At 40.2% G+C, this 26,255-nt stretch overlaps 1 protein-coding gene and 1 non-coding gene across 2 annotated transcripts in view; one reads left to right on the top strand and one right to left on the bottom strand.

Moving 5' to 3' along the window:
* efcab11 (EF-hand calcium binding domain 11) overlaps positions 1-26,029 on the bottom strand; it is a 41,666-nt gene extending 15,637 nt beyond the window's left edge. The window contains exons 1-5 of the mRNA XM_043262492.1: positions 25,858-26,029; positions 24,488-24,583; positions 24,185-24,227; positions 20,809-20,910; positions 16,625-16,715 (exon numbers count right to left, since the gene is read on the bottom strand). Of these exons, the coding sequence (XP_043118427.1) occupies positions 16,625-16,715; positions 20,809-20,910; positions 24,185-24,227; positions 24,488-24,583; positions 25,858-25,935 (410 nt within the window). The 5' untranslated portion in view covers positions 25,936-26,029. The remainder of the gene's footprint in view (positions 1-16,624; positions 16,716-20,808; positions 20,911-24,184; positions 24,228-24,487; positions 24,584-25,857) is intronic.
* Positions 25,550-25,622, top strand: trnak-uuu. Its single transcript has one exon. It is a non-coding gene; the product is annotated as a tRNA-Lys (tRNA).
* Positions 26,030-26,255: the final 226 nt, after the last annotated feature.

The raw sequence follows: 26,255 nt of genomic DNA, 5'->3' as shown, positions 1-26,255 counted from the left end.
AGACAGCTGACAGAGTAATATTGAGAAAAGTGGAGAGCAAGAATCTAACCCGGGTTACCTTTGCAGCACCACCACTCAACAAACCCCCAGTCTTCTGAATGGACATCATCTGTTGACAGAGTAAAAGTGAAGCCCTAGAACATAAAGCAGACGCTTTTATAAACTTTCGCTAAAGAGCAAAAACATCTAAAAAGGGTCATGAGACTGTAAAATCTCTTTCTAGTACAAGCTATAATTGTCCCAACCGTTGTACTCTTAATAGCCTCTATTTTTAGGTCTCTAAACTGAGAAACATAGCTAACAGATAAATAACTCCGTAGTGAGTGCCCAATAGCAGTGTGCGACGTCCTCTGACCCCTTTCATCTGTTCAGATCACTTGTACCATCTACAAAGAGCCCCTAAAATGGTTCAGGTGTTTACTTCAAATTGCCTGTGACACAGGCAATGCAGTCCGCAGGCAAAATGCTTAATGCATTCAAGTTGTAAAACATACTGCCCTCAGGCAAACACAGTTTTCAAAAGCTTTTGATTAGTAGGTAACTGATAAGGACACTTCTCTCTAACTGTAGAAACACGTCTGCTGGAATGAAAAGGCAACATGAAAGTGTGTTTTGAGCTGGAGAGACAAATAGTAATATATAAACACTCAAGTATCTGCTTAAAACACAATGCCTTGATGTGACTAATCTGAACAATTAGCAAATCACAAAAATTAAAAGAATAGTTTACAAAAAATAAATATATTTTGGTATTATTTACTTTCTTTCTTTTGCCGAAGATAAAAGAACATATTTACAAGAATGCTGGTAATCAAACAATTCATGGCCCACATTGACTTCTATAGCATTTATAGCACATTAGTATATAATATATACAACTGTTGGTTCTTCAGATTTCTTCTAAATATATTCTTTTGTGCTCAGCCTAAGAAAGAAACTTTTGAAGTGAACTAGCCACATTTCTAATCTTTCATAATTAATGTCATGAAATTGAAAAATATGAAACTAAATGTTTACTAAACCTTCAACAGGTCAATCACAAATCACAAAACAGACTGTAAAGTCTAAGAAAATACAGTTTCTGAGCTTCTCACATTTCATCTTACTGTCCATAGAGTATTTTTGGGTCTTGTAAAACATATTAAGGGAAAATGATGAGGGTTTTCTTACAATGTTTTACCATTGACACTAAGATGTATAATATTGTGTAGCTCAGCAAGAAGCTGAAGAAAGCTTGTGTGCTGTGAAGTGTCCTGAAATTTGCTGGAGCTGACATCAGCGGCATCACTAACGTTGTTAATATTGCTAACGCATGGTTTGGCTAGGCTTGAGAGCCCTCGAGCATCACTGACCTTGACCCTGCTGAACAGCCGGCTTCCAGTAGCAGATGACAATTTCCCCTGTACTCTGCCCAAGGGGTCTACCGGCTCCATTAAGCCGGCACATCTGTAACAAAGCTCTAATCACTTCAGTAGAGGTATCTAGTGGCATCCTGGACATGATTATAAGATCAGGAGCGCTGAGAGATCGTAATCATTTAATCCTCTCAGAACACAGAGCTGCCTGATTTCTACAGCTCTCCAGTGCTTCCTATTATAGAATTCGTTACCAGAAGGGGAGGAAAACAATTTAGACCTGAACCACAAAAAACAAGTCAGCGTCTTCTTCTTGTCTGCTCCTAATACAAACATTTCCAAGGAACTTTGGGGTAATATCTGTGCACATTTGATCAGACAAAGCAATAAAACTTCATATTGGTTTGATTATGAATTGGCAAAGAAGAGGATCTTGTCATCAAGTCATGCAAAAACAGTCTGTGTTCTTCCAGTGGAGGCAGAGCATTGTATCTCTCCATAACTCACTGTGCCATCAACTCCCAATGACGGGGTGGAAACGAAGCCCTTTGCACTGAGAGCCATCTGCCCTTGTGTACAATGACACAATGGGGAAGCACAGATCTGTGAAAAACACACAAACACTTCCTCCCTCTTTTAGCATCAGAGAAGTAGTAAACACAGAAGGACTCAGGTACTGGTGCCAGGGATGCGGCAGAAAAAGGCGTCTTCTCTTCTAGGGACATCTGCAACTGCAACAGCTATGCGTAACTTATAACTCTGCATAACTATGCATAACTTAACCTAGTTGCAGCATGAATGAGCATTAAGTTACATCTGATGCGCTACTAAATATTACAGCTTATTTACAGTTTCTACGCAGGATTACATTTGAGCTATTTTTAAAGCCATTACAGTCTATTACAATTATTTACAGACATCAATAAGCTGTGACTGACAGATTTCATTTCTTTCACAGTTGATATTCATGACAGTGTCAGTTACTTATATTTGAAGAGAAGTTTTGATAGTTGTATTAATCAATGTTATTAGTGGCTGTCCGGCATGAAACAAATCTTTTTAAGAATTTTTCCCTGTCATTTGTGCAAGATTTAAATTAATACAAATGCAGAAAATCTAAAAAAAAATAGACAAGAGAAAAATTACTTTGGTGTCCCCTTTTGCCAAAAAAGGTCAACACCCATAATGCATATAGGACTGTCCTTGGTTGGTAATACAAAAATGCAGGAGTATGATTTGTAATTTCTGGTCAAATGTCTGGCATATGATGCCAAATGACAGGTTTTGCATCATCCAGTGGACGTTTTCTGAAAAAAACAGGGATATCTGGCCTGGGTAATATAAAACAGAAAAAGAGTACACATTGCTCAATACAAATCTAGTTGAAAATTGGCAAACTAATTTTTTAAGAACCAATTGTGTAACTAAATTTAGGTACACAGTTGTACAACCTTACCCTAGAGAGCAGTGCTGACAGGCACACTGTGGCTTTGACCACCCTGAAATTGGAGTCCAATTGCCTCAGCACTGAGGCAAAAGACTGTGCACTGTGTGCAGGGTCTTGTGTCTGGGAGCAGGCGCCATTTGAGCCTCCACTAGCCACGTACCACCAGGGGAACAATCGTGGAGCTCTCTCAAAGTGTGCTGATGTTTTTAGACAGCCCCATCAGCCTGTCACTCTCCTTAACGCGCCACACACCAGCTTACACCAGCACTGCTGTGGCAGTCAGCCCACACAGCACAGCACAAGAGGAATCCTGACTCCACCCTCATGTTCAAAGAGATGTCTGTAGAGAAGCCGGCTCGGTTTCCGCTCAAAGACAGTGAGACAGAGTGTACCATGTCTTTCCATCCTGCACAAAGCAGGGGAGGTAGCTAACTCAAACATCAACACCTACAAGGAGCTTTTGTTACTGGTTTACCTGAGATCGAGTGAGGATTATTTAGGGGAAAGAATCTCTTGCAATTGTTTTGGCTACGTCCTGCTGGTTCGAAACATGTAGCGGACGGCGATGCTCTCTTTCTGTGTGGCAGGCAATGCACAAAATATGCCAGTCAGGCAGACGCCATGGTAATGGAAAACGAGCTCATCCCTCCTCTGTGATAACCGGTGGCCCTGTTCAAGGCTCCCTCGCTGTATAATCTGCCTCTGATCTCCTGACTGAAGTCTGCCTGTTTGATAGGAAGGCCTGCGTGACCACTCCATTTCAACATGTGAGGAACCTGTGGAGGGCCTGGGAAAAAGAAACATACTTCTGCATTCCTTGACAGGCCCCTTCTTCAATTTTGATCTCAGCCTATATGATGAAAAATGGATTAGTCGAAGGGTGTTACGACATAAAAGTCCAATATGGATGAGGAAAAGATCCGAGGGGCAGCCTTGGTTTTCGCTCCGGGTATTTCAGGGCTTTCCACACACATCCGACACGCCCTTTGGCTATCTGAGGGGGAACGGTTTGCTATTAAGAGGGTCTCACATCCTGAAGGTTACACGTGTCTCTTTCACAGCCTCTAAGTGACAGAGATGTTTACCTCAGACACTGAAAGGATTCCTTATCTTAAAGGCCACTGTAAATAGTACTGTGCTCAGGTGGATGAAATCCACTGCAACAAACTTGACAAGAATAAACGATTCGCCCTTTTCTTGCTTAAAGGTAAAACTAGTCATAGTTGTAGGCAATGTATCAAACATCTGACAGTCATATTACCTATATTTATAGAAGTTATATAATGCCTCATCTTATATTATAAAACACATAGCTCATGCTAGGTTGGCTGAGCAACATTTGGAGCTGTTTCTGCTACCTGCACATCTACCTGAATTAGACTAATGATACACTCAGTGGAAAACTGTTTAATGTAATTTTTAATATTCATGAATAAACATTAGTTTGCTATAATTACTATTTCCAACATTTTACAAAAGCAATATGCCACTTGATGCTATGTGTTGCAGTTAATTTACTACAATTAGTTAAGTCACTTTATTTATGTTGCATTTTACTCAGATTGTTTCAGTGCACATTCACCTGAGAGGGTTTTTAGGAGCTCATGCTACACAACAGCCCTGTGACCATAGTACAAATTGCTAACATTTTCAGTCCGGGTAAGCTTATCACCTCTTAAAGGGATAACTCACCCAAAGACAAACATTTTGTCATCATTTACTCAGCCTTCCTTCCAAATATGTTGAACATTAAATGAATTTTTTTTAAAAACCAAACAGTTATTGGTCCGTCTGACTTCTATAGGAGGGAAAGAAATACTATTGAAGTCAATGGGCAGCAACAACCAAAACATCTTCCTTTATGTTCACCATAAGAAGAAACTCATATAGGTTTGAAAAGACATGAGGGTGAGTAAATGATGACAAGTGTTTCATTTTGTGGTGAACTCTCTCTTTACTGAGCAACATATACAATAAAAGAAAGGAGATTATAATATCCATACTATATTATATCTTAAACCACTTACAACACTTCACTTGTGTTCCTCTGTGACATTCAGGTACAAAAGACACACTACTGCATATACACACACTTTGAGCTTTGATATAAAATGAAGCTCGTCTATACTGTGAATATTAAGCACTCTCACCGCTGAAGGTGTACTTGCTTCTTTTTCTCAGATAAAAATACATTTTGCTGCGCTATGCAGGGCTATTTATAAATGAAGGCCAAGTGACTACACGTACGAGCTACTGTTTTTGAACTGATGAACTTGTTTCATTTCCTCTTGTTCTTTTCTCCTCAAGCGAGAAAACAAACCTTGGTTCCGTGCAACCTCTGTGGTGAAGGTAGCGAGTGAGACGTGTGTGCCAGGAGAGCAGTAAACCCATTACAGCTGAGGACTCACACTGAAGTTGTGGTGCTGGAGGCACACAGTTCCTGGTGTGTGTCTTGTAAACCAGTCCTCTAACTGAACCCTCTACGACTCTCTCGCCTCCCCCTTCTGTTCACACACACACACACACACACACACACACACATACACACACCAGCACCGTTTCCACTGGGACCCCTGTCTTTATTATCACAGCCCGGCAGCTTACTGTTTCCATGGCTCTGCAAGATGGATTAATCACACCATTTAATGTGTTTATTTCCCCCTGTCCAGGAGGCACAGGACTTGTGTGGAGGAGGTGGGCCTGTTATAACCGGCTATGTGACGTCTTTAATTGGCATGAGAGGGACATGCTGCGCCGTCGCCCCGAGTGGGACGCACCCATAAAAGGTGCACTGCATAAGGGCACCTGGGCCCCAAGGTACACTATCACACACACACCTCCTCTTCCACTCCTAAATCTCATCCATTGATGTGCTAAATAAAAATCCCCCCAAATAAGCACAGCAGTGGAATGTCATACCAACAAATGGCTGGAGGTCTGTTTCCAAGACAACAGCTAAGAATGCCCACGGAGCACATGTGAGAGAGCTCACTATGAATAATTTCTACTTTGACTTCCTTTGAAGGCATTACAGTAAGGGCTACACCTTTATATGAGCTTGAGTGCCCATCTGAAACACTGAAACAAATACATATGGATGTATAATATTATAACATTTAACAAAGAAAAGGCACATGTACGCTCACCTGTATAAAAATTGACACCACATTGCTAAGATTTTGCTTTGTAGATGTTCTGAGCACTCTTTAGTGTGTTGCTATGTTGTTGTTAGGGCATTCGGGGTGGTTTCTTCTTGGCTCACCTTTTGTTAAATCTGATCACTCACAAAGTGCTAGTGCATTTCTCCAAAAATAAAATTATTCATTGCATTTTGGTTTTTTATATGGACCAACATGTATGTTTCTTAGCTCAACCTGTTTGAAATAATGCAGGAATAATTAATAACCTGGATTTAATACTTGGGCTTAACCCATAAAGGTGCAATCAGATTTATTATTTGGCAAATTTGAGCACACCCTTACTTTTTCCAAACCCCAGTAAGCAAGGTAGATGATAGCAAAGAGCATTTTATAAATATTTTATGCAATTATGCATAATGATTGTCATTATATTAGTATATGTAACAAGAACAGCTTGAAATGACGTGTTACTTTCGTTTTTAAAGCTACATGCACATATTTGGCTACATATTTGCGTCACACTTTATATTAAGTGGCCTTAACTACTATGTACTTTGGTATTGTGTACACATATGTTTTTACATTGTACTTGTATTTTTAAAAACACATGTAATTAAATTTTTTCACTGCAATAAATGTTTGTACATTTATAATTACACTGTTAACTCAACCCTTACACCTTAAACTTTCCCATACCACCAAACCTGTCCCTAACCACCCCCGTAACCCACCTCAATAGCAGCAAAAGTGATTTGCAACACAATATGAACACAATGGAAACACATAGTAGGCCACCTAATATAAAGTATTTGTTTTAATTTCTTGCGGTTGAAACCTCAAAACGTGAAAACATAATAAATGACAAAAAAAAAAAAAAAAAAAAAAAACAAAAGAAGCAGCATTTTTGACTCTCTAATGTCTCCTCACCGCTCTGTGCTCTCAGGTCTGAACAACCCTGCTCTCTCCTTCTGCTCACGTCTGAACAAGGTAATTATACCTGCAGGTGTCTGATAGCTTTATTCATGGGACAATCCTTCCAGTTATCCTCTTTGATCAGTGGGAGAAAAAGCACTTTTGGGCTGTCATCTTCATCTCCAAAGCATACTCTCTCTCATGCTACGCTTGCCGATGATGAGAGAGACATCAGTATGGCAGCTCAGGGGGCCACGTATAATCTGAATCTGACTGGAAGCTTTTAGAGAGACACAGGAAGTACCTAAACTCAGATGTCGCCAAACTTCATTTTAAATCTCTTCCTGTTTGAAAACTGGGGTGGTATGCAGAACCAAAAAAATCCTATATTTAATTCACTGACATAAAGCATTTCTTGTGTTAGTCGTGTTGACCCAGAGAACAGAAATATGATCAAAGTCAATTTTCCATCCAAATATTTCCCGATTCAGTCTGTTCGATGACTGTAACATGAGTTGAAACCATCTTTTACTCATGTAATGTAGAAAGATACACTCAATTATTCACAATCAGAATGTTTTGGCTAGTCGGTCTTGGCAGACGGACCAATTCCCATTCCAGTTGCGAAATGTAGCTTGTCAAGAAAATGAACGAGGCAGAGTCAATCATCTCTTGCAAGAGACACCACAGCCAAAACAGGAAGTGATGCAATCCTGGACACAAATTACCCATTCGACCCATGACTGTCATGTATCTACGGCTGCCCCAAACCAATGTCCCAAAGATGTTTTTTGCTCAAACAACAAACAAGCATTATCTGGAGTAAGTATTCGCCGCCGCTACTGACAGACACAAACAGAATCCGCAGCTTTGCTTTTCAATCTCCACGGTAAGTCAGACAAGACTTACGTAATGTGTGTCACACAAACACGGCGCCTCAAATCCCGGCTGCAAAAACTTTAATGGCCTGCGCCTTTGAAGACAGACCTTCCATGCGGTGGTTGTTTAATAATAAAAACGTGACAGCGGAAAGGCTGTGGAGAAAGAGAGAGAGATAGACTATCTCGCTATTCCCATGAGCCTCAGTTTAGAATCTCTGACAGCCAATCACAAGTCTCACAGCTTAGGGCACAGAAATGTTTCAAGTTCTTTAAACTAACAGGCTGTTTGAGTTACAGCTACATTCTACAGGACAGTGAATTCATGTCTCAGAAATGTAATAAAAAACATCACAAACCAAGCATAAGTTGATTTGTACCTCTAAACAGCAATCCACGGTGACCCTTAGGGCATTATGGGTAGCCATCTCTGCACTTACCAGCCAGAAGAAGATAATCGGCAAACTGCCTGTGGAGATCAAAGGTACTCTTTTGCAACTATGAAGTTTTTACTCTTAAAGTTTTTATTGGGGTGAAAATATTAAACTCCACTGATTGTCATTGTTCAATATCGACACTTTTTAATATCTACAAACGTGAAGCAGACATAAGGGTTTAGAAAGATATGGATACATGACAAAACTTTTACCTTTGGGTGAACCATCCCTTTAAGCTAGAAGAAACATTTAATCTCTTATTTAAACCAGGACTTAACATAGGTTCTTCTTTTAGAAGCCTGCTTGATTTTGAGAGACGGTTCTTATATGCTTACTGCCTCTACACTGCCGATAGTTCAAAGAAACGATTCAGTCAAATAAGAATAATGGACCATGTCAACTGAAGCCTTATACTCATGCCTCTATTAAACATAATGAGATCCAAGACATCCGAGAGAAGTTCAAGGAAACTCCTCTACTTGATAATGACAGATATACACAGAGAGGGAGGAAAGGAAATGTACAATGGAATAAGCCCTAAACAAAGACTTCTTATATTATAGAAATATGCCTATTTTCTCTGACTGAAGGGAGGTGGGTATTAAAAATAAGACCTATACTTGGCATTCACTATAAGAGCTTTTGAGCAGCCATTCACTCCAAGTGCAGACACAATGCCATTCTTTAAATGTATTTTAACAGAACATTCACTTTTATAATAATAGCTCCTGCAAATAACTAACATTTATACAAGTACGCACTCTTTTCAAGATCACTCTAAAACCAGCCTTGAATACGTCAATAACATAGTGGAGGGCATATATAATTATATATATACATTTTTAAACATGCAGTATAAACATTTTTATCTTCATTATGTTTTTAAGTCCATTCACAAATCACTACAGTTCAACAGAATGCAATGCAGCAATATTTCATATAAGCACTGGAAAATCTATTTGTGAATTATTTGTGAATTCATCACAGCGGCATAATTCTATTGCACTGTGGTAAAACAAGCCCTGTTGTCTCTGACATACAACATATTGGAGAACCAACGGTTTAAAGCCTGCAGTGCACTTTGTAAATGATGACTATAAAGAGAAATGTTGTCCAGTGCAATAATACGATTGCCAACACAATAGGTTGCTGCTTTCCAAGATATTTTCTAAAGAACAGCTCTGTTGCCTCTACCCATGTTGTTTTACAGAGCAAGCTATTCATTACAACAGAGCAGGGGTCTTCAACCAAGGGGTCCATGGCAGTATGGCAGGGGCTCTGGCAATTATTTTTCGATGTAAAATAAATTATGTGAAAAAATTTGAATATTGAGTTAACTTCAAAGCTAAAGAGTTCAGTTATTTATATCACATTCCATCCACATATAAAGAAGTCCCTACTCCATCTTTCTATTTGAATTACACAGTTCAAATATTCTATTAGGTGATAAATTCCTTTCTGAAGCAGATTTGAAAAATATGACAAGTTTGAAAGAACATTACATGAGCATAGCTCAACATAGCAGGAACATGAAAAGGGATTATATAAGGTCCTTATGAGAGGAGAATTCAGGACCAAAGACAAGTGCTGTAGTGAGCTTCCTTCCATCCCTGCAATCCCATCCCATCAGCATCAAACACATACACACAGCCAACACACAGTAAACGGCCAGGATTTACTTAATGCCCCTGGCTCAGAATGGCTTGGAGCTTGGGCACTTCCTGAATCCTCTCATCCTGGAGAGAATTTGCTTGTCCTGTGGCTTCAGCCCAATTCAACATCTTGATTTAGTACCAAGAGAAGCATAAGCATCGATAAAGAGCAGCTTACAGCATTGAGGCCGAATGGGCTCCCCCACTGCTTCCTCTTCCGCAATGGGAATGAGAATATTGACACGTAAAACTATCCTGTAGCGCAAATCAAACCGCACAAAGTAAGAAAACGTGATGAAATGTCACTTGTGAAAAAGAGCACAGACAACATCAATCCTGGTAAAAGGGGCTACAGTGACCTTGCGTTTGTATCAGGAAATAAACCTCGATAGATTGTGCGATTTGAGCTCGGCTGGAACTTACCCTCGATAGAAGAGAGATCATTTTCTTTGATAGCCTTAATTAATTCATTGATTTATTCAGCGCTCCAGAAGCTCCTTAAATCACTCCTTAGATTATGATCTCACCGGTACACATCAAACGTGTGAAATTTGGTGTCTTATGTGCAGTAACGGATATGCCTGCAGGTGGAAATTAGCTGAATAACATTCAGAAGCATATTAAACACAGAAAGGTTCCATTGAAAAAAAAAGAAAGAGAAAAAGTCACGCTTTTTGTTACTAAAAGTAATTTTTAAAGCGATTTTCGTTACGCATGCTTATCGCCCATCTTCGGGGAGCGCCACCAATGTTACCTCACTTCTGGAACAGCGCCTCTTGCTCTCTTAGACTTTCTGAGGCGGGCTCTGACGGATGTATCAACCTATCTTTATTAGCCTAGACCCCGGGAGAGAGTGTAATGGGCACAGCCCAGCAGCATACTGCTATCTCTCTCAGACAGCAGACCGTGGCCCCCTCCGTGGCCCTATTTAAAAGGCACTTATATTTTCGCTTCAAGGAACGCAGTTTTCCACTATGGCATGAGATCCTTGATAGCCGCACACACACCCAAACAGAAAAAAAGTAGGTGGAGGAAAAAAAGAGGAGGGGGAAACTTCCTCATTAGAATTCCAACAAGGTGGATGATTGCCAGTGGAGACTATAATGTAATTGTCATGGCAACTACACAATGTACAAAGATCCCAGTGGAATTACTCAGATTCTCCCCTTCCCCCTTTCCCTAAAAGCCATCGGTTTAAAAAGAAACCGAAAACATTTCGGTTTGGAAATCTCAGATGAACTGACAAGCTCTGAATTATTTCGCAGGCTGAAAAAACAAAACCATCAGGTTCCAGACAAAAATCAATTATGTGTGGCTGTCAAATTGTATACAGAAACAGTACGTATGCAAAATTAAATGGGCTAAAAGAGCACGTCTTTAAGGCAGACGTGGAACAATACAAAAAGAAATGGATTTTCTGCATTTACACAGGGTGTATGTTTAGCCTCCCTCTGCAAGCAAAGCCAGCCAGACGTATGCAGAGGCTGGAGGAACAGCCACAAGCAGAGGGCACCGCTCTCCTCACCCATTCGCCCACTCTAAGGGGAACCAATGTGATTACTGCATTACCCTCTGGCAACCCTGCTTGAATTCTGAGTCTGCCTTTAACCAGCTCGCTCGTCTAAAGACTGAGACAGACAGAAACAGAACAAGACAAAGCAGATAAAGGGTCAACAAAGGAAAATCTAAAATTAAAAGATTAATCTAAGCATTTTTTTTGTCTCACTCCTAATCACCGTTCCACATCTGTGCATGGCTGATGAAGTTTTCAGTACAGACAGAGAAAATAATACAAGCCCTGATGCAGGCTTTGCCCTTTTTCAGCAAATTATTATTTCAACGAGATGACAAAAAAAGCAAGGGAAATTTGCTGAAATTAGATTAAACAATTCCACCTCCCACATAATCGGGTCCATTGCACTGTCAAACGGTTGTGAGAGAGAGAGTTTGCTTGTGTGTGTGATATGTGTGAAGGAATAACGTTAATGTTTCCAAAAGCCGCTCTTCAGCTCACCATTAGCAGCTTTCTGAGTGTCCAGCACAGAGCTGAATCGGCTGTGTTATTGTGCCTTCATTAAGCTTATTGTGTCAGCAGGAAGAGGGGGAAAAAAAGAGCTATTTTAAGGGATTTATGCACTCTGTGCTTCCATGGGCGGGCAGTGAAACTCCAGGCCAGCAATACCTCCTTTCAGAGCGCTACAAAGGAAATGTAATTACCTTGATATGGTGGCAAAGGGAAAGGGCAAACTCTCAATATGCAGTAAATGCACTCATGCTGAGACCAGGCAGGGCTAATTTGCTACTGATCTGTAGGAGTTTTTCCTCATTTCTCCCCCCACCACCTATTTCTCTCTCTCTCTTCGCCACTCTTGGGGGACAAAATTGCATGAAAGAGTCGTGACCCTATTCCTACATGTGGCTCAGCACAGAAGGCACCTAAACAGAACGGTATGAAATACCGGAGGCATGAGGCATGCATATTTAAAAACAGAGGTATGAAAATCTTTTTTTTTTAAAGAGAGAGAGAGAAAGAGAGATATTCGTTATAAACTCTTGCTTGGCCTTAGGCGTTCACATTGTGGGGTAATTTGCATGAATATTTTTTAAAGGCACATAAAAAGCACTCAATGGTTAATAAGACGAAACTCCTAGAGAAGTTTAATTTAGGAATGCTAATTAATTCACTTTTTCATTAGCCTCCATTTCAGATTAGGAAGACTCTAAAGACAGAAGCAGAGAACACAACGTTTTTGGAGAGTACAAGTAAACCGCCACTCATCGCTGCAGTTGAGAGAGAGATGCAATTACATTTTTCATTGATAAGGCCAAGTGCTCCCATTATTCTACACGCTTTTCTCTTTGTTTTACTTAATTTCAAAGTAAAACTGACAAATTCGTCATAAAAATCCACTATTGTGGTTGTCATCCAGTTTCTAGGGCTAGTACAAACAGTGATTTTCAACAGACATTAAATCCATTTTTTTTTTTTTTACATTAGAATCAGAAACATATTGCGCAACTAATGTAGCCCAGACCTCTGAGGAACCTTCGAGCCAGTTTTTTTTCAGTAATTAAAAAACAATAAACGGTCACCATTTGTAGTTTTGATACTGTTTATACAAAGGCTGGGAAAATTTCTTCTATTTTCTTCTATTTAATGAAAATTTTAAAACATGAATTACTATTTTGAATCGGCCTAATTGGCCCTATCACTTTCACAATTAGGAGAATATATGGACATTATAACTGAAATATACAACAAATGAATTTGAATCAAAACCAGAATGAATAGCTTATCTGAAATTAGCATTTATACCTCGTCTTACTATTGAAAACTAAACCAAACTTACTAAAACTGAATGCACTATGCTTACTGAGACAGTGGCAGATCCTCAAACAGGTGCGCAAGAAGCATGCTGGTTCAGATTCCTGTGCTGGAGGCGAATAAAAAACAAAAGATTTCTGTTTTAGCAACCAACATAACACCTTTTAGCACCTGACTTCTCCATGGGCAAAATTCTCTAGCTTCAGTTTGTCCTGTAAATGCACAAGGAAGAGAAAGATATGTGAGAAGTGATCATATTTAATGGATGTACAGTAAGGCAAATAATAGCTCCGCTAAATGACAATGAAAGGATGCAGTGTAAAATGGGCTTTTCCTTTAGACTTATTAGTAAGGACAAGTCTGTCAGCACAAGCTGGCTAAAGCTGGGACATCAGAGAGGAGAACAATGAGAAACCTGAGATTCCTCAGCGGGTGAGAGAACGAGAGCGATGCGGAGGGGGAGGAGGATAAAGTGAATAAGAGGGTAAAAAAAAACACCGCTGCATTCTTGTAACTCAAGAACTGTAAGAATGTGTGTGCAGCAGGTATTTATGGAAAGGTGATGGCAGATAGTTGCTCTGGAAACGGCGACAACAAAAGAGAAAAGCAGTGAGTAGCGAAAGAAGAAGAAGAAAAAAAAAAGAAAAACAACCGCAGGCAGCGCTCAAGGTGTGATGGCACCAGCTCTGCGTACCACGTCGTCATGGCAACAAGCAGCGGGGAGAAATGGCGGTGTTAACATTCATTCAGAGAGGCAGCACATGTCCATCAATCTCTAGCGCATAAAGAGGCAACAGCACGTCTGCTAATGGTGTGAAGCCTGCAGGGCGCTCCATTGTTCTGCTATAATTATGCCAAAAAGGACAGGAAAAGGGTGTTGCTCTTTTCTTCACAAAGGGGTCGCAACACAAACACAGATCCAAAAAAGAAGCTTCAGTTCATCTCAAGGTATAAAAGAAGAGCAAACCTGACAACACACACACACACACGTACGTGCACACACACGGGGCACCCTCTGAAAGAGACACCAAAGGCGGACGTTCCCGCTTATCACTTTGTTGTGATAATCTTTTCTAAACACAGCCCTGGGCTTGCAGATAAACTCCAAACGCAACATTCAAGGTGAGCTCTCTCTCTCTCTCTCTCTTCCTTCACTTCTTCCTTGGAATTCCATTTTTTTCCATTCGGTCCGTTTGCTGCCACACTCTGTCAGTGGTGGCAGGATGACGGGGCGGAGGAGAACCGGAGGAGGTGGAGAGAGGAAAACAAGATGGCACAGCGGCGTGAAGGTTATGACTTTGAACGTGCGCTAGCTGGGGACTGGAGCGCACACACACCGACACGCAAAGACACAAATACACACACACACACACACAGAGTGCTCTGAGTGTTCCTGTTTGTTCCAGGTGCTTCTCTACTCTTGCTAAGTCAAACATCTACATGGCTTTTCATAGCGGGAGAGACACATCAACCGGTGAAAGTCAACACCTGAGAGGGCAAAAGGGAATCACCAACACTTGGCTTAGGCAAACAAGTCCAAAATGAGTAGTCTGCATTATTTGACAGTAAACAATATATTCATTTATATTCTTGCTGTTGAATAGTTTATTGACCTTTTTACTGTCATACAAAACAACATTTACAACATATTACTCAAAAGTACTTTCTTAACTTAATGACTCTTGGATATAATTCCCCTTTTTTCCTTGCATATGAAAAAAAATCTCTTAGATATTTCCTTACACAAGGAAAGTTCATGCAAAAACATTAAGCCCAAATTGTTCAGTCCACTTTCATAAAGATATAATCAACACAACCAAAAATGATGATATTGAAAAAACACGGGAACTCTGATAGTTGTGTAGGTTTTTGATCTGTTTAGACAGAAAAAAACTGTGTTTCTTGGATTTTAAGAATATGAAAAAATCCTAATAAAGATGTGATTATTTGCCTGACAGCACAACAGAAAAAATCACAACACAACAGGAAAAAGTCGCAATACAGCAAAATGAGCAAATCACAATGGAAACGAGCAGCAAAATTAAATTAGCACAACATAATGAAATTAGTCCTATCTATGTGTTTTGTTGCAATTTCATTGTGCTGTGCACTGCTGGGCCACCGTACACTGCAGATTAATATTGGATCATTATTTTATTTGATAATTATCAAAATAATCAATAGCTACAGGCCTAGTGCCAAATGAGAAGTCGCTATAGATACAAATCGAATGTCTGAAGTCATGCTACATGATTTCTCGTGACATAAGCCCTTAGCGCTTCGGTTCTGACATGACTGCGGCATTTAATTAAAAAAACAAATGCCACAATGCCTCCTGCACTCATAAGTCACTCTGCCAATGCAGTGCTGGCATGTCATTGCAATCATAGCAACACAGTGACTCACTGAGGATCCGAGGTTATCAACTCCTAGTAAGTCAGCTGAGCTTAAGGTCAGAGGGACACAATATCTGGGCTGTCAGTGATCATGCTTTGCGTGGTGTGAAAGGGCGTCCGTATATTAGCCGGCTTTGCAGGACAACTGTGCCCCTCTCAACAGTAGCTGCAACTCGCAGCAGTGGCCAACTGCAGAGGATGAGTCACATCAAACAAAGCACTAAATCTGTCCAAAACGCAAACAAACACACACGTTTGTGCACAAGGAGACGTATGCCGCATCTCCGAGCTCTTGAGCCCTCAAACAAAGGATAAAAGAGATAAATTGCTGTAACCACATGCGATATCCGCGTCACCTCTTCAGACGGAGTAGAAACCGAGAAGAGAGACTCAGTTGAGGGCTGATAATAACGTGTCACTATTACTGCAAACGCAGGGACATGTTGAAACCTCTAGATACATCATAGTACGGAAGTAAAGTGGAGATCTTAGTGGGAGATTGTCGAATGTCATATTGGCTTTGGGATCCTGCGACAGCTCTGGGTGTAGTGATAACTGTTTGAAATGGGTGTGAACGAACAGCACGCACAGACCCGGATTCCCACCTGTTCAGAGCAGTTTTGAGCGAGACGGTGAAGATGAGGTGTACAGAGACATGTGGAGCAGCCATGGGGTCTGAAAGGGGCTGAGAAACTCCACAGGGAGCATGGCACAAAGAAAATGTTCTCACCCTAATGAGCAGCCAGATCTCAACACCGCAAGCCTCCAGACTCTCAGACCTGTGCTACTTTCAGATGGGACTGTATCAAACATTTTCAGTCACACTGGAGGGGTTCGAGTAACAAAGCTTCGGCCAAACGCACAGCTTGTTGCTGAGGTTGAAGTGGGAGGCCTGCTCTGAGCGATGGGTGCAAAAATCCTTTTCTGACTACACTTTCGAGGAGTAATTACATCCATCTGCCTTTGTAATCTACTTTGGAAAAGGAAATCAAGAAGGAAGATTATGGAGACATGAGAGATTCAGACCAGAGAAACCCTCTGAATGATGTATCTACAGAGAGACCGTGGGCCTGAACTCTTACCGGAAAGCCTCCAGCACAGTTCTCTCCGGCAGACGAGGGGCAACTCGCTTGAAGACGCTTTTGAAGTCATCCAACTTTAAGAAGCCACGACCTGTAGAGAGCACAAAAATTCAGAGCAAGTGTTAACAAGACTAATACTTTAAAACATCAAGAACTTGTTCTCTGTCAGGCCGGGTGTGTTATTAGTGCGCCACACTTGCGTGAGATCGAGCAAAGAGGATGAGATAAGCACACCTGAGAGCACACTCTCATTATTTTTGCTTATCTTAAGGAATAAAAATCAGCTTTCTTTGCTCGTTCCACCCCCTAAAAAGTTGGTGGATAAAGCCTAAAGTACACTTCCTTTGTCCGTGTTCTGCTCCGGCACACAGGCTGTCTGCGTCATCAGTACAGTCCGCCAAGGTTCACACACAGTCCACAAACAGGCCAGATTTTGAGTCGGTGAGGACTTGTTAGCACACAACAGTGTTGGACTAGACAATATAAGCGACAATATGAGAACGTTTTGAATTTTTGTGTTTTGAATTTGTAAACATGATTAAAGTAACTTTCTCTATGTTAATCATTTGGTTAAAATATGTTTAATTCCAACGAGAAATGGTCAACATGGTGCAAACGTAAAAAACAAATGACTTGTTAATTATCTTTGAATAAAAGAGCCATAAATATGAAGGCATTTTGAATGGGTGTCATGTTTGTATCATTCACTAGGTCTGAAATAATTCTGAAAGTGATACCAATTCGATCTTTTCTCTGTGCCTTTTTCATTATAGCTGTGGTGTGGACTGTGCTATTCTGTAATACGGAGAAAAAACATTTTTATACTATATTTTTATTTTTATTGTTATCTTTATAGTTATCATCCATGGTGTGAACAGCCCTTAACTCAAAGTCAAGACCATTCAAATTCAAAATGACAAAGTTTAACACCAGCTAAACAGTAAATGTTTTGCCAAAACAAAGACAATAACAGCCTTATATCTTGTCATCATCATGCAAACGTGAAATATCAACATACAGCAATAGTTCTTTACAGATTTTAGCATTTTGCTGTGCTGCTTTTGCATTGTGTTTTCTATGTAAATATGCACTTGGTGAACATGTCTAACCATTGCGCTAACATCTCTTGTCTCTTGTAGTATCTGATGCATTAAATGTCATTTTAATATGCGGTTCAACTCTGTTCTCATTAGCTGTTCCCACTTCCCGTGTGTTGTTTTTTTCCCCCCAAAAACATTGCATGCTGCTTGAGACTACGGATATGTATTTTTGCTTTCTCCTAACTGTAATCTCTGGCGTGTCTCTCAGTGTAATACTTGCTAATATTTTTATTAAAAACCAGGAAAGATGGAATAAAAATTACACTTAATCACTAAAACTCCCAGACCTTCACAGCCACACTCATGGTCAAAGGAATATACTCTGAAAAGCTTTGCGCACTGTGTGCTAGACGGTGTGGAAAAGTCCACTTGCAGTTTTTTGCCTGATACTGTGAGAGTGAGAACTAAGACCGCCTGAGATCTCAAAGTGTCTCCGTGAGCCTCTTCCTGAGAGCTCAAAGGAACAGCTTGTTGTGCCTTCTTCTTAGCGGCTGGCACGCAGGACTTTGATTTGCAGGAAATGGCTCCCCTGAGGAAGTTTAGAGCGCTCGCATCCAAAGTCAGAGCTGAGAGTGGAATCTGTTTAACGTGTCTGCTGAATTGATGAGAGGCACAGCGGCGCACTGAGCGGGGGAATTATGGGAGGGTTGGGGGTCGCGGAGCACTGTGACATGCATGTCAACACGGCAGACCCGACAACACCAGCTCACCAACCGTAACCAAACACTGCCCTCCACAGCCACGACAACAAGGATGAGAGCGGACACCTGCGGAAACCACAGGACCTGAGCAAAACTAGAAAAATATCACATGTAGCAGAATTTCAAGTGTTAGAAAGATGCGTTATTGCGTGATTTATTTGCTGAATGCAGGAGAAAACGAATGTTTTGAGCAGGAATCGGCAGGGAGCTCAGCTCACTTTCACACCGGGTGAGAACGGGAGGGTTTCCAACAGCACCGAGCCTGCTCTGTCACCGGGCAGGCTGCCACTTCAGCTCTGAATGGGAGCGACGCACTTCAGCGCGCTTTAGCTTCCAGCGTGTCCCCATTGAAGATGAGGACGGGGGTGACGGCGCAGATGAAACAGTCAAACATCTCATCCAGCGCAAACTGTTCAGCCGCAGATAGGAGAGGACTTGCCTCTGTTGGCAGTCTGACAGGAACATCAGGCAGAGAAAGCCAGGACAGAGGGTTTAAGCTTAGCTGGCAGAGGAACAAAGACAATCAATCTGGGAACTGCTGAAATTATTAAGACACTTTGCTAGCATGTAAGCTCTGCTGGAGAACACCTGCCTGACAGTTGTCCTTCAGCTTTCCAGCTGTGCATGTTCATTCACAACCGTTTACCGAGAAGCCAAATTCATTTTCAAAAAGACTCTATTTTTATAGCATTTTATGGCACTATCAATTGTGCTGATATACACCGCCGAGACCGGAATCGCAATACGTTGGGTGAGTTAAGAGTAAGTCAGAATCACACTTCCAATCTCAGTTCTAAAATTAGCTAATTTTCAGGTCGCTCAGAATTCGTACAAGGGTTGAGTGAACCCGCTTACAGCAATTTGGTCCTCGAGATGAATTTGATGGTTCATTAACATTCACAATTCTAATTAAAAGCCAACTGTATTTTTTAAATGCCTACTACTTATTACTGGAGACTATTTTAGGTCCTAAAAAATGCTGCTCCAAAGCCTGTTCGGGAGGCTCACAGGAAGTCGGGAGATATTTCAAAGCAGTCTGAGAAAGTAAATGAGATACCAAAGAGATAAACAGAAAGTGAATGAGAGACTCAGCTTCAGGCAATAATGGGTCCATCGAACATCTGCTGAAGAGGCAGCCTTTACATGTATAAATATTCTGCTCAAACACACCAGTTTTCCTCTTTAATAGCGGGTCAGCAAGGTTAATGAAATAAGATCCCTCGACCATTCTGAGCAGATTCAATCAAGGTCAGCTGATATCCTCCTCCCGTGGTCAGTCCTAACTTACTCAGTGAAATTATTTCTGTAACAAAATTAATTAGTTAATTATACATTTGCCTCTCATTGGAATATCCTACAAACAGTTCCAGGGAGGCCGAAATGATCCACGGAGACCATGAGACCCATTTTACTGTTTTCTACCCAACCTTGAAGGATAAAACATTGGCTCAGACGTTTAATTTCATAGCATAACTTCATATATAGCACCAAAAAACTTTAGAAACAGATGAAGGAAACCTTTGTATTCGGCTTTCTAGTTTATCAGGCATTCATTGTTTAAAAATCTGAAGTTAAATCACCAAAAAAAAGGTTTATTTCTTTTTCCACAAATATCAAAGGAAACAAAACTACCAGGAGGGAGAATATCCATTGCCTGACGGTCACAGAGGACCAAAAAAAAGGACACATGGCGCCCTCTACTGCAATAATATGAAAACACCATCTATACCTAATACCACAATAGTGTGTGCAACCAAATATAATAGCTGGCAAAAGCACTGACCCTTGTTTAGAAAATACTATTTTTCTCCTCCCAGAGAAGAGTGCACCTTGCATAGCATTCCTTTAACCTTCTGACTGAGCACATACTTATTCAAATAAAATCTTGCCAATATGTATTTTCTTTTCTTGTGATAGAAACAAAACTGTAAATACAGCAAACCGCGAAGTCTTTGCACAACTGATTTGGTCAATAAATGTGAACTGCACAGAAATTATGTTCGCAGTTATTCTAGGCCTCTAATGGTACTGTTTACTTTTAGTTCTCCTTGGCCAACGTGGCCTAAACTTAGTACGTGACATATTATAATCATAAACACTTTAGTATTTTTTACGGCACTTGAAAAGTGTCAGCTAAAACCACACTTTTAGTGTGCATATGCCTTGTGCTTGCACAGAAGACAATCCCAAAATAATCTGCACAGGTGCATAAAGGCTGCAGAGGTGTTTCAACTGATTCACTATTCTTTAGCATTTCCACAAAATAAAAACCGTGAGGTCTGCAAGCAGACATATCACCAGTCTAGTTCTGTATCAACTCAAAAGTATTGAAGCAAAAGTGTTAAACATGCAGAACGCACAGAGAAAGAGAGGAGGAACATACAGTGTACATCAAATGCACTGAAGATCTGCCTCGTCTTCTCGTATGGATCTTCTGCTGACATCTTCCTCCCCATGAGAGACACAAATCGCTCCAGCGAGACCCCTTTCAGAAAAAAAGAGGGAGAGAAAGAATACTGGGTTTATTACAAAGCTCTCGTCTGAAGTGCATGCTCTTCCTTTACATGGCAGTCATCTGAAAGCACTGTGTTTAAAGGAGTAATATCTTTCCCTCTTGCCTGCAGGGTAGTCATTTTTTCTCTGAGTGCTGTTATTGAGATGAAAAAGGTAGGCTGGGGAGCATTCTCACGAAACACCAAACATACAGAGGGAGTTTAGCGAGGAGATCTGGGTGGGCTACGCTGACAGTGATGGCTGAGAAACTGGGGGATAAACCTCTATTGGGAAAATAGAGAAATTAATTAAGAGATCCGAGGACAGATGTGATGGCTCCACTGCACTTCGAGTCATGCCAAAACATACGCTGTAATCTGTCCTTTGAGAATCTCAAGCCAAGTGATAAAAGAATACTACATGAACACAGAACACAGTTGTTTTCTAAAAACAAGTTTGTAAGCAGATTTGTACCTCATCCTGATGCACACAACTCACAATGTTAGTGTGACTATTAGGGTTCTGTTATGTGGTCACTAACGTGTTCTGGAAGGAATTTAGAGGGCTGCATTAGGTTTCTATGATATACTGGTCCCAAGACATAGCTCGTCTCCCTCCTTCTCTCAGTTTTTGCCTGAAAATCACACGTCTGATTGCTTATAAAAGTAATAGCACACCTCTTCTCAAGCTGCATGATTTTAGGCATCATATACTGTCTATTTGTAGCAGAAATGGTACAAAGATACAAGATACATACCAATATTTCCTTTTTTTAACATTGTCCAAATTCTTCATCCTAACCAATAGCAATAGCAATGCAAGCACCTTTAATAATTAAAACACATTAAGGTTTTCTTAAAATCACAACATAATAGAAATGCTGACAGAGGCTTTAATCAGAACTGTGACATGCAACAATGTGAAATGGATTATCAAAAGACAAAATGATCAAAAATGTTAAATGTAGGGCGATGAAACATACATAGATGAATTATTCACAATAAGATCAATAATGCGCATTTAAAAAATAGACAAGGAAATTTTTATTTCATGTTAACTTTAATGTGCGCTGCCAAATTTTGATAGAATTAGGACAACTTTGGCCTATTGAGATTTTAAACACCACATAAGCGATATCTGTTTCTGTTATCTTCACACAGCCTTGAAGTTCTATTGAATTTCTACATTAAAATTATAAAAGTATTACAGATGCACAACGCATCTACCAAGTTCAGTGTTTCTTACCCTCACGCTCTCACACAAAAAATGCACAGGTTTACGTATAGCCTAACCCTGACAGCATGTCTGGCAACAAATGAAAGAAAGAGCTGTGCAGGCATCTTTAAAACCCATCTCTCTCTCTTTCTCCGTTTCCCTCCTGCCTTTAAAGGATGCTGGTGCAGGAAGCCAGATCGGGGCTGACTGACATTCACTGTGATACAGAGCCTATCAGTCAACTGGGTGGTCCGTGCGTTCTTACCAAGTTTCCACCCCTTTCTTAATTTCTGCCTCTCTACAATCTTCACTACCTTGGGGTCTTTCCACGCTCTTCTTTCCTCAATCAGTTTTCTTCTCACCGCCCTCCCCTTCCCTCTGATCCTCACATCTTCTCTCCTCTTTTGCGTGACTCATTCAGCAGAACAGACCACTGCCTGACTTACACACACACACACACAAACACTGGAAAATGTGCAACAGTGTTCTCGCCTAGAGCTCCTATTTAAAATCATGGACATCTCTGATTTGATGTGCTCTTTCCTCCCTTTTCACGACGGACTATCCCCGAGCCATCCAGCCCAGGGTGGAAGCTGAAATACAACATCGCATGGATGCTTAGCATTGCGTAACCAGCCTAAATATAAGACGTTTTTGGAGATTTAAGGACCAAATCTAAACCTTAAGATCTAACCTACTGTGCCATTCCGGTTAGTCAAGCGTTTATCATAGCATTTTTACATCAAGCGCCATCATAATCAACTATTTGTCATACAAAATCTGGGAAGGGTCTATGTTTACATTTGCATGAATCTGAACGCAGTTCAAAATATAACCCTTTGACATTTTCGGAGTATTCCTCTACTATTCTCAACAAACGGCAGGGATGTACAGCGTAAACGAAACTTCTGACCAATATTGATTATCAGAAGAGCACTTTCGTGTTGTATCATTGTTTAATAATAATAATAATATCTCTATAAAAATGCGACAGACAAATGAAAACATCTTAAAGGCACGGCGGTTGCTCTGTCACATTAACCTGTGGCACTTATGAGGGCAAAGCAAGTTTGTGCCTTGCATTGCATCCCCAAAAAATCAGCGTCTGTTATTAAATATCCATCGGTTACCATTGTGGAGGGATTTCTGAATCACCAACATCTTACGTCCCGAAGCTTCCATGCCTCCGTGATAAAAATAGAGGCACTAGAAATCGTAATTAGAAGATAGCTAGCTGTGTGACCTTTCCTCCGTTTCTCACTTACTTAGCTGGTGAAAGGGGAGGAAAGAGAGTGAGATAAAGAGAAGGACAGTGGCAAGGGGGTGAGTGGCATTGTGAACACCGTGTTTCAGTGAAGCCTAAAGTGGCCTCTTTTCCGTGCGATGAGCCTGCCAAAGCATTTCACTACTGAGTCTAGTCAAGCCTCCCACATCACCACCAGCAACCCTCTCCTCCCGACCATCACTAATTTAGTAATCACATGAAATTCAAAAGAGGGGCAATTTAATTCACCATTTGCTCTGAGCAAGATTTAATGGTGGAATATTTCATCACACAAAGCATGCCACTTTAACTAGATTATCTTCAGCTTTCCCACAGGGCAGCATACAAAAGCAATTTGCTTGTGGGATAAAACAAGAAACAAATTACTTACTAATCTAGGTCTTCAACCATTTAATGTCTCCCTCAAAATGCTGTCCTGCCAAACCCCCATTTTCCTCAGCGTTTCTGTCTGTCAAAGGGGCCTGTAGAAATCCTGTATGCATTTCACGGCGACATTATTTACTGCTGTTTGTCAGGATTTCATTACTGGCAATGTGTAAAAAGATTACACAGTATCTACGTCAAGCTCCTTTTCCTTTCACTTTGCCTGAGCGGTATAAAATTCGGTTTTCCACATAGAAAAATAAATCAGGAGCGGAATTGTGCATATAATTTTAGACTCCACATCAATGTGGGATGAGCGTCTGCGGAAGGTGAATCGAAAAAAAACACTAAAATACACACTGGCATGTGTACAACTGAACCAGTTGCTATATTATGCCCTTACCTGGAGGGTCAGTGCCATTCGCCATCAAGATATTTGTCTCTGACTGAAAGAGAAAATACAGAATTAATGTGGAATTATAATTTTAAAAAATACTAAGCAAAATTGTGAACATATCTCAGGAGGAGCCGGTTGCATAGATTAGTCTGAAAAGTTATTCATCTATTTTTATTTCTTTAAGATTGTCTGTAATTTATTAAAATGCAGTGTTAAAAACACCCTAAGACAGTCTTAACATAAAGACTACATTTATGCAACTGAATTTCAGAAAAATATGCCAAATACGATTCTGATTATTTTCTGTACCTTTGAAGGCTTGTATCCAAAAAGCATGACCACTGCCATCTTAAGATCTTCTCTGGACAAATAACCTTTCTTACCAACATCACACTCATAGAAAACCTAAAGAACACAGACATTATATATAACCCCATCAGTAGCAACATTACAATCAGAAACATAAGTTTCCTATGAAACACGTTTTTATTTGGCATGGGACTGTAAACAGAGAGTAATCACATTGAATGTTCATAGGATTTTGAACAAAATAATCAGTGTTTAATTCTGAACTAAATATGTTTCCCATTTCAGTGGGAAAGTGCCCAAGAAACATTGCTCCAAAAAGTTTTGCCCAGCAAAAATAAGATAAAAGGGTTACCAAAATCTGTTACCCCTCTCTATTTCACAATGAAAGTTTTCATTTTATACAAAGTTAACCTAAATTTCTCTTTTTGTATTTTAGAAAACATTTTATAAATGCATTAATATTTCTAAAGTGCACCAAACAGCACCTAATAACACCCTAAAATGCAATTTAGCAGAATACTAAAATAAACTCAAGTTTCAAGGGATTATTCTTTTGCATTCAAATGCAGATTATAAAAAGCCAAGCAGATAAAAGCATTTGTAATGAAGAAGAATTTGGTGAACATAACAGAGGTTTTTATTTTATGTGCATGTTATGCATTTTAGTTAACATTTCCAAAGAAGCTTAACAGAATACAAACAAAATACAAATGTAAATTATATATAATGCACATCAGTGACACTCGGATTTCTAGAATGATTCAAATAACAATCGTAAAGGTAAAAATATATATAAATAACAATAGAACAAGCAATAAAACTTGGACCGCTTAAATATGAGATCGCGTTTCCTCAAACTTCAAAGCGTTCACAGGCGCGTTCTCGCAATGAACAGCGACCTCTAGTCACGGATTTCTCGAGAGCAGGTCACCGATTCAACAGTATATTATTTACAGAGAATATTATACAGATTACTCATTTGCAGTGGTCGCAATGATTTGATTGTTGTTTCTAAGAGATGCAGGTCTGATTTAAATGACCGCCCCCAAGTGGCCGCTCAGAGCCCGGATAGCTCAGTCGGTAGAGCATCAGACTTTTAATCTGAGGGTCCAGGGTTCAAGTCCCTGTTCGGGCGAACATTTGTTTTTTTCATTTGCGTCTGTAACATCTACACGTAATCTAACGTGGTATATAAATGCTACAACACCATTTTTTTCTTACAAGTGTTGTCGTTTAACTTTTGAAGCATGCTACCTTGATCGCATTCCTAAATACCGCATATATCAACTCAGTCTCTACACCAGAATCAGTTCCACGCAAAGCTGTTTCGCACGCGTTATGACAGCGTTCAACATTAACTCAAATCTTACCGATTCAATTTTTTTCCTCTCGGCATTGTTTATTTCTCTCTCGCTCCTACAACTTCTTCCAGCTGTGAACATTTGCATTTAGACAACCTGGACAGGCTTCTGGAAAGTTGAAAATGTTTGCATAGAAACCGTATGGGTGTAAGGGATTGGTTGTCTATGCAGAGTAGTTGAGTTCAAGCACGCAGTACGAGAGACGCTGACTGGATGGAAACATTAGAACGCTCTAGTCCGTTACTTTCAAAATAAAAGTTGAATATTCTACAAAAAATTGACGCGTTAAAATATTGCATATTACAGATTACAGTACATTGTAATCATTACTTAATATAGAATGTTTTCATAATTACTTTAATTTTGCCTCACTTAATTGTCTTTTAAAATAAATTATACATAAAATA

The sequence above is a fragment of the Puntigrus tetrazona genome, chromosome 17 (assembly GCF_018831695.1).
Source record: "Puntigrus tetrazona isolate hp1 chromosome 17, ASM1883169v1, whole genome shotgun sequence".
In the NCBI taxonomy this organism is placed as follows: domain Eukaryota; kingdom Metazoa; phylum Chordata; class Actinopteri; order Cypriniformes; family Cyprinidae; genus Puntigrus; species Puntigrus tetrazona.
Note: the sequence above shows the minus strand (reverse complement) of the source record. Positions and strands in the feature narration are given on the sequence as shown.